Source organism: Labeo rohita, unplaced genomic scaffold (assembly GCF_022985175.1).
Source record: "Labeo rohita strain BAU-BD-2019 unplaced genomic scaffold, IGBB_LRoh.1.0 scaffold_1354, whole genome shotgun sequence".
Taxonomy (NCBI): domain Eukaryota; kingdom Metazoa; phylum Chordata; class Actinopteri; order Cypriniformes; family Cyprinidae; genus Labeo; species Labeo rohita.
This window is the reverse complement of record NW_026127510.1, coordinates 479-10,109: the sequence shown is the minus strand read 5'-3', so window position 1 is coordinate 10,109 and position 9,631 is coordinate 479. Positions and strand designations below refer to the sequence as shown.

The following is a 9,631-nucleotide window of genomic DNA, read 5'->3' as shown; positions in this document are numbered from 1 at the left end:
TACAATAAAGTTGACTTAACAAGACCAGCAATAATAATTTTCATTTTGATTACATAACAATGGCAATATATACATGTCAAAGTCAGACATGCCCCTTTTCCAGCTGTGATGCCTGGTTACTGGTTTAAACTTGGCCCAGGTTTTTAAAAGATTTTTGGGTCAGCACACCTTAATAGCTTCAACAACTGATTGTCAATTAAGTTTAGAATACAATGAATTCAGGCCCAGATTATGGAGAGCTGTAATAGCTGCTAATGGTGGATATTTTGATGAATCGAAAATTTAAGTTTTTTCTATGTATAAACTGTTTATGTAGTAAAATATGTTTTTGTAGTTTGTGTTCCCCTTATTAGTGCAAAATCATCACAAATTAAAAAGGATTCATTGAGTCATTAACCTGATGTCTCACTGGAATTTGCATTTCCATTATTGGACGGCTCAGTAGCAGCAGGTGCCAATTCAATCTCAGCACTATGAACGGATGAGTATGTAACATCCATCTGAAACAAAGCAGATTAATGCAGATTCATAAGTTTAAATAAAATAATAATAAGATTAATGTTTAAAGGAGAACTCCTCTTCCAGAACAACAATTCACAAATAATTTAGTCGTGAAGAAATTATGGTTTTTGAGGAAAGCATTTCAGGATTTTTCTCCATATAATGGACTTCATTGGTGCCCCAATTTTGAACTTCCAAAATGTAGTTTAAATGCAGCTTCAAAGGGCTCTGAATGATCCCAGCCGAGGAAGAAGGGTCTTATCTAGCGAAACGATCAGTCATTTTTTGGGGGAAAATAAAAATTTGTATACTTTTTAAACACAAAAGCTTGTGTAGCACAGGCTCTGGGATGCACGTTCACGTACAATTGAATCACGTCGAAAGGTCACACGGAACGTAGGCGGAACTACAGACCCAGTGTAGTTGCGAATGCACAAAGACTAAGGAAATGCAAGCAAATCAAGCGCTGTTTACAGACAAAAAGGTACAACGATGTCAGGCGATTCTGAAGTTGTGGGAGAAAATAAGATGGAGTTTTCTGCCATTGTCTACCTTTTTGAGCCGGAGTACACAGACGATGAACTTAGATATGATACGTAGTAGTGACGGGAAGTTCAGATCATTTTACCTACTCGGACCTTTGAGTCTCGTTCAGCAAAATGAATTAATCTTTTTTTAAAAGCCATTTCATTCATTTTAGCAAAATATAATTAAAATGTTACATGTTACTTCCCCTACATCCCTACTTTCCTAATCTACTGCTTACACAAACGCCGATCACACTACAAACAAGACAGAACTATAATGCTATAAGAAACAGAAAAGATTAATTCATTGTTTACCTGGGACTTTAGTCTATGATTAGCTCACCTCACCTCTTATCTAACAAGTTTTTGGGTTTGTGTTGTTTGTTAATCACGTGACATCCATAAGATGAACGAATGACTCAAAAAACCCGAAGACTCGAAACAGGTGAATTAATTCCAGTACAGAACCTGATAGGATGTTGCGCATGTGCGACTGAACGAATCACTCCCCTAGATGACTCGTTCTTCCCGAGTCACATTAAAGATTCATTCAAAATGAACGAATCGTTCAAGAACGACCCATCACTAACTTGTAGCATCATGGACGCGCATCCCAGAGCCTCTGCTACACAAGCTTTTGTGCTTAAAAAGTATAAAAAAAAATTATTTTTCAAAAGAAATGACTGATCGTTTAGCTAGATAAGACCCTTCTTCATCGGCTGGATCGTTAAGAGCCCTTTGAAGCTGCATTTAAACTACATTTTGGAAGTTCAAATTCGGGGCACCAATGAAGTCCATTATATGGAGAAAAATCCTGATATGCTTTCCTCAAAAACCATAATTTCTTTACGACTGAAGACACAAAGACATGAACATCTTGGCTGACAAGGGGGTGAGTAAATTATTTGTTAATTGTTGTTCTGGAAGTGGACTTCTCCTTTAAGTTACACAATACAAAAGTACAAGAGACCTGGATTTCTTTAAATCATCTTTTACATAAAATATTAACAAAAAGGCCTTAAATGTGGCATGTTTCTGTCTGAATCTTCAGTCCGATCCACTGCAACAGTGTCATCTACTGTATTACAGCAATACATGTTTGCATGTCATGATGTCTGATGTTTTAACTACAGTATACGATATTACTGGTACTCTTATTTGCTCTTATAAAACTGTACTTTATATTTCCATGCATTTTAGTTTATTTGAGAGTCATTTGTGTGTGTTCTTTTGTTTTATTTTTTTCTGTTAATATTTTGCCACTGTCTCACCTATGAAGATCTGCTTCTGCGGTGGTGATAATAAAGAATAAGAAAAGGGAAACCATTCACATGTACATTCAGGTTACTCTCAAACCTGAGCAGGGTAATTACAGCTAACTAAACTAAATCCATAAAAAACATTTCTAACTTAAAATGAATGTTACAAAAAATAAAATACAAAATAAACAAACAAACAAAAAAGTAAGTTCATTTTCATTTGGTTTAACTTGATGTCCTAAAGTAACTAAAACTTACAAAAAAAAACTTTGTAGACATATTTAAATATAGTGTGTGTATATACACTACTGTTCAAAAGTTTGGGGTCAGTACATTTTTATTGTTTCTTTTTTTTTTTTTAAGAAATTAATACTTTTATTCACCAAGGATATATTAAGTTAATAATTAAAAGTTTATTAAAAGTTAATAATAAATAATTTCCACTGTTATACAATATTTATATTTTGAATAAACACTGTACTTTTTAAACTTGTTATTCATGAAAGAATCCTGAAAAAAAAAAAAAAAATAAAAAAAAAAAAATCACAGGTTCCAAAAAATATTTGGCAGCACAACTGTTGATATTATCCAACATTGATCATTCTAATAATAAATCTGCATATTAGAATGATTTCTGAAGGATCATGTGACACTTAAGACTGGAGTAACAGCTGATAAAAATTCAGCTTTTCATCACAGGAATAAATTTTATTTTAAAGTATGTTCAAATAAAAAACATTATTTTATATTGTAAAAACATTTTGCAATATTACTGTTTTTTTTTTTTTTCTATATTTTTAATCAAATAAATGCAGCCTTGATGAGCATAAGAGACTTCTTTAAAGACTATTACAAGTCTTACTGACCCCAAACTTTTGAACGGTAGTGTATGTGTATATATATATATATATATATATATATATATATATATGTATATATGTAATGGGGACTCGAGTTTGAGACTCGGACACTTCAGGCTCGACTTGAGACTCGTCCTCGAAAGACTTCAGACTCGACTCGGACTCGAGCTGCGGGACTCGTAAACAATGTTTATTTTTAGGAAACAACTGAAGAGCTCGCTGTTATTCCCCTCCCTCCGTTACCTATAACCTGCCCGTGTAACACGTGACGTGTATCTGCTGCGCGCAGGCGCGGCCACACATTTTGTAAATAATAAGTGTAAATAAGAGACTGATTAGTGACAGTATAGACAGCGTCGTTGATTATAATAGAGCTTTGTGATATCGCGAACTAAGCTTTTACTAATTTTAAGGGAGTTTGTAAATGAGATACTGATTTAATACAGCAGTTAAATAAACAAGATGTTATTATTAAGTGACTTACATTGTCTGACTGTAACACTATTACCTGATTTTGCTCTATTTCGTCGTCAAAAGTAGTCTGAAACAAATCACAACTGAGCCGCTGCGCATCTCCATTCAAACACAGCAGTGTTTCGTTTATGAATGAACTCGTTTTTAAAACGAATCTAGTGAAATGATTCAATTTCCCATTCATAAAGACAGTCAGTCTTTATTCCTAAATGAAGCAGCAGTTCGAACGAATCAAATGAATGATATGATTCAGTAATTAAATCAGTCTCTTGCCGCCACCTGCTGGCAGTTACTTAAATCATTTAACATTTCTGTTAAATGATTTAAATATGAAAAGGTAAAAACAAAGGTTAAATTCCCCTGTAAATCACTTTAAGGAGTCAAATATCACCTCATAATGGGAAGGCAAATTTTTTTAATCAGATTTTTGGATTATTGTTTAGAATGTGCTCCTAAAATTTTGATTGGGCTACAAATTTTTTTTTTAATTAGGAGCACAAGTGCTCCTAGCAAGAAAAGTAAGTGTAGAGCCCTGATACTACAAATCTCTTTTCAAATCAAGAATTGAAATCAAGAATCGAAATAGAATCGAATTAAGAACTTGAAAATCGAAATCGAATCGAATCGGAACATCTGAATCGATACCCAGCCCTACTAAATGGTGTTTTTTTTTTTTTATTCAAAAAAAGGCCAAAAGTTTTCTGTGATTGGTAGGTTTAGGGGTAGGGTTAGTGTAGGAGGATAGATTATACAGTTGGTACATTAGTAAAACCATTACGCCTATGGAGAGTCCTGTAAACCACATATCCAAGTGAGTGAGTGTGTGTGTGTGTGTGTGTGTGTGTGTATGTGTGTATGTGTGTGTGCACCTGGTATTCATCACGTTATGGGGACCAAATGTCCCCACAAGGATAGGAATACCAGTAAATTTTGACCTTGTGGGGACATTTGTGAGGTCCCCATGAGGAAACAGGCTTATAAATCATGCACAATGAGTTTTTTTGAGAAAGTAAAAGTGTGCACAGTCTCCTGTGAGGGCTAGGTTTAGGTGTAGGGTAGGTGTAGGGTGATAGAAAATACGGTTTGTACAGTATAAAAACCATTACGCCTATGGAATGTCCCCATAAAACATGTAAACCCAACATGTGTGTGTGTGTGTGTGTGTGTGTGCGTGTGTGAGTGCGTGCATGTGAGAGAGTGTGTGACCAGTGTGGTCATTGAAAATGTGTTCAGATATATATTCTTCACAGTAAATGAGCCAAGGCCAATGAGTTTGAAAAAATAATTAATCGTATCATTTTTCTCTTGATAAAAAATGAAAACGGGTCCTATAGATCCGAACACCATACAAGGGTTAATTGCCAAACATGTGGTGGTCGATCAACGTAATCATTAACGTGCCGCTGGCTAAGTAATTTAAGTAATTTCACTTAAATGACAATTAATAGTTCATTTTCATTGCCATTTAAGTGAAATTATTGAACTTAAATATACAAGCTTGATAAAAATGATCATTCTAAAGAAAATTTCAGATGGCACTTAGAGGCTTTTGCATCTGAACTCTTCATATATTTTACATCATTTGGTTTGTTGCAATAGTGTTTTGCATTTAGCCACAATGTGATGTTTGACCATATTTGGTCTTTCTTAATTTTTGGTCTGTACTGTACTGTGTGTTCATGCTACAAGGCAAAATACAGATATTAACTTAAAAGTAAAGCATTCTTGGAGTTTTTGTCATGTTGCAATAGCCTGTTTACACTGATTATATACCAAAATCAAAGCTGATACTGTATGCTAATAGATAAAGGAGTCATTATAACATATTACATGCTTTGAATTCCTTATATATAGCTATGCGGTGTTGGATGGGTCGCTGTACGTGATGCAACACTTATTATAACCAGAGACTTAATATAATAAAGAGACTTGAGACTTGACTTGGACGCTAGCTCAGAGACTTGTGAGCATCTCTGATATATATATATATATATATATATATATATATATCAGTGTTGGGGAGTAACTAGTTACATGTAACGGAATTACGTAATTTAATTACAAAATAAATGTAATTGTAATTAGTTACAATTACTGAGAAAAAATATGTAATTAAATTACAGTTTTGAAAAATACCAGTGATTACAAAGGGAATTACATCTGAATTTTTTCACACACCCACCCCCACTTACAGATTTAATTGACTTCTTTTAAATTGCATTGACTGCTCTAAAATGAGACACCAATGTTTCAGGAATTTAGGAAACACAGAATAGGACACATGCTTATTCGATAACTGTTTTATTTCCTATTTGGGTTTATGCATAAACTTTATTTTTTATAATTGTTTTTTCCAAGGCATTGTTAGATGCTAGTGTTTTCTGTCATAACTATGCAAACATTTGATTTCAAACCCAGTATCATAGCTATTAAACTGTTTCTTGTTATGATGTTATTTATGTTATGATCTTGTTTGTGGTGGCTGTGCTTTAAATTAAATTATTCCACAGCTCAGACTCTTTTGGGGCAACTTAAGTCAGTGCTATATGCTTGATAATTTTTCTTGGTGGAAGCTTTGCGTTTGGTTAGCTAATAAAATATTAAAGCTTAATTCAATATTATGTGGACAGTTTCTTAATTCTGTCATCCTGGTATCGTGGACTTGCTCTATTTTTTCATACAAACGCAGCTGCTGCCCTTTTTTTTTTTTTTTTGATTATAAGATAACTAACAAACTAATACTACTAAATTATTTATGTGGTGAAATGTGTAAGAAAACTGGTATGACTGCACTGTATACCTAAAATGTCTAGTTTGAACTTGATGTTTGCTAGCAACTGATTTCTTCATGGAAGCTTTGTGTTCAAATATTTCAACTCAGATCAGTGTTTTGTGTCTAATAATTTTGACACAAAACATCTAAATAATCGAAGTAATCAAGCAGCTGTGTAATAAGTGAAATAATGTACATTCAGCCAGTTGTTATCACAAAATATAGATGTATATTATCCCTTACTTATTATAATCTTAATTTAAGTGATGAAGGATTTTGAAAGTCTGACAGTAATCAGTGTTGAGTGCTACTGTAGGGTTAACTTTGTCTGGTTTAAATGTTTCAAAATGAATAACAGTTGAAAATATTAGAAAAGTAATCAAAAAGTAATTAAAAGTAATGTTACATTACTTTAATAAAGTGATTGAAAAGTTACACTACTTATTACATTTTAAATCAAGTAACTTGTAATCTGTAACTTATTACATTTCCAAAGTAACCTTCACAACACTATATATATATATATATATATATATATATATATATATATATATATATATATATATATATATATATATATAGTTACTAAAGTAACTAAAACTTACAAAAAAAAAAAAAAACAATTACAAATGGAAACAAATATATAAAATTATGCTAAATTAACACTGCACAACACATCACTAATATGAGAATGTATTTATACCACAGCTCCTGATGTTAAATTGAAAAAGTACCAGAGGACTAAGAAACAGATTGAGTGCACACAATACCTGATTACTGTGCTGTGTCCTGGTTCCTGTTCCTGTAACTTAATTAAACACACATTATTTTGGTTAACCACAATAAAAACACAAACTTTCACATCTTTTAGGATTACATTCACATAAAGAATCACATATTTCCATCAATGTTAAATCATCTGTATGTAATACTCACCATTTTGTCCTGCTGGACGCTTGCGATAGTAAATCACACCAGCAACAGCTGCAGCCACTGTCAGCACAGCACCAACACATATTCCTGCTACAGCACCTGAAGACAGACCTGAATCTGAAACAGATTCAGTCATTGAATCTGAAACAGACACACAGTCATTATTACTATAGAGTGAATGATAATCGATCCAGTATGTAACAATATTTCTCAACATCTTTCCACTTTGGTCATCAGTTGTATGATACTGATTTAACTTATTTTTATTATTATTTAATTTTTTTATTATTTAATTTAATTATTATTATTATTTTTTTATTTATTTATTTATTTATTTATTTATTTTTTTCAAACAGGCCATGATAAAAACAATACTATCAACAAAGGTTTGTGATGGTCAGAGATTCAGTCACACAATTCAGTTTCAGTCTGTCTGTGAATCTCTCATCACTGTATCTGGGATCTCCAGTGATGTTAGCAATGACAGTGTCATTCAAATACCACATTATCCTTTTTTTCTCTATACAAGGATATACCATGTTTACTATACCAGATTTTTCCTCCACCGTTTTCTTCAATTCATCTCGTTTAGAGGCAGTAACACCTGAAACACAAATTAACAGCTGCTGAAGCATCTTTCTGGAGAGAAAACTATAACACAATAACAGATCTGTTGATCATAATACAAGAAAGATAAGTAAAAAATTACTTCACATGCTTTTTGTTTGCATGAGCATAAGCAAGGAAAATAATAAGAAATATAAAAAATATAAAAACATATAAATGAATAATATATGAATAAATAATAAATACTTAAATAATCAAATAAATAATTAAATATGAATTATGTGAATGACTAATGATTATAAAATGATTATAAATAATTATGTAAATAAATGATTATAAATGGAATTAAAAACAAACATAACATTTAAACACAACACAATAATTTGCATGTGAGGATCTAAGGATCCCCATTTAAAAAATATGAATTAAATGATTATTGCAAGGGAACTTTCATAATCTTTATCTTTAAAAAGTTTGGATGGCCAGTCCATTATTTTTTACTTCTACATGTTCTTAAAAGAACAGGTCATTTCCGTTATCCCGCGTACCAGCGTCAGTTGGGGAAGTATGTTGTCTAGCATTGGATGATGGCCTAAATGTGTAAGGCCTTGTGACAGTCAAACATCTGATAAGACAAATCAACACCTTAATAGTAATGTATAAGAACAAAATGATGATTAAAGCTGAAATTACCACTACTACAGGTGCTTTTAAATGATCCCAATGTGGTCCCTTTATCGATTTAAACGATGTGTCCCAATCAGATGAGAAAAGGCTGTTATATTCATTAAGTTTAGTTACTTAACCTGCTTTTAAACATTCATTAAATGACTCACCATAGACAGTAACATTGAAGGTCTTTTCACTGTCGCTGTCACTGTAGATCTCTAGTGTATAAAGTCCAGAGTCTGTGGTTCTGGTGTTTGTGATGGTCAGAGATCCATTCTGATGATCCAGCTTCAGTCTGTCTCTGAATCTTTCAGTGCCATTATTACACTGAACATCTGTACAGATAAAACTGAGATCTCCAGTGATTTGAGCGATACGTGTGTCATTAAAAAACCATCTAATCTTTGTGTTGTGGTCTATTTTAACATCATTGTGTAGAGTGACTGAATCTCCCTCCATCACTGACACTGACACTTCAACTGCACCAACACAAAGAGCACCTGGAGAAGAAATTAGTTAATATCAGTTAATTATAATTAAATCTGGTATAGTGGGACAAAAATATACAACAAAAATAGCACTGTGACCATGTTGTTCATGCCAGGTTCTGAAACAAATGCTCAAACTGAGCCAGGTGTGAGAACACCTGAAGATTTTGATAAAACACTAGACTCACTCATGTCAGATTACTACTTGTACTTGTATTTTAGTTTACATACACAGCAGTCGGTCGAATGTGTTTTTTTTTTTTTTTTTTTTTTTTACAAAGCAATGTATGTGTCACAACTACGTGTGAAGGATAAGCACGAAGACGAAGGTCAGTGAAATCAAAAGTCTTTAATATATTCCAAATGGGTAAATCCACAAGCAGGGCAGGAACACATGCAGACATAGACGAGACCGAAAGACAAACACTGAACTGAAACCAACTTACAAAGACAGGTGATTACAATGAACTTAAATTAAGACACAGGTCATACAAGGTTAACTAATAATGACATAATGAGGGCAGGAACAGGAAAACCATATATGAGCACAGGAGTAAAAAACCAATACAAATAGTCCAGT

At 32.8% G+C, this 9,631-nt stretch overlaps 1 protein-coding gene across 3 annotated transcripts; it reads right to left on the bottom strand.

Annotated features, from left to right (window-relative positions):
• Nucleotides 1-302: 302 nt before the first annotated feature.
• Nucleotides 303-9,082, bottom strand: LOC127158133 (carcinoembryonic antigen-related cell adhesion molecule 1-like). Of its 3 annotated transcripts, none has more exons than XM_051101290.1 (5): nucleotides 8,731-9,082; nucleotides 7,878-7,931; nucleotides 7,331-7,468; nucleotides 7,165-7,202; nucleotides 303-500 (listed from the first exon to the last, which is right to left on the bottom strand). In XM_051101290.1, exons 1-5 carry the CDS (start codon nucleotides 9,020-9,022, stop codon nucleotides 393-395), a joined length of 630 nt encoding a protein of 209 aa, XP_050957247.1. In that variant the 5' UTR covers nucleotides 9,023-9,082; the 3' UTR covers nucleotides 303-392. The 3 variants fall into 3 exon arrangements, with proteins under 3 accessions (XP_050957247.1, XP_050957248.1, XP_050957249.1); XM_051101291.1 differs by having other exon boundaries at nucleotides 7,165-7,196; XM_051101292.1 differs by having other exon boundaries at nucleotides 7,331-7,444.
• Between the last annotated feature and the right edge of the window lie 549 nt (nucleotides 9,083-9,631).

What these genes read in the sequence shown, in the direction of transcription:
- LOC127158133 (XM_051101290.1), bottom strand. Translation starts at nt 9,022, where the DNA reads ATGGAGGGAGATTCAGTCACTCTACACAATGATGTTAAAATAGACCAC. An exon ending in AACGGTGGAGGAAAAATCTG is followed by an intron (nt 7,469 to 7,877) that starts GTATAGTAAACA and finishes TGTCTGTTTCAG; the next exon opens with ATTCAATGACTGAATCTGTT. An exon ending in GCGTCCAGCAGGACAAAATG is followed by an intron (nt 7,203 to 7,330) that starts GTGAGTATTACA and finishes TGTTTAATTAAG; the next exon opens with TTACAGGAACAGGAACCAGG.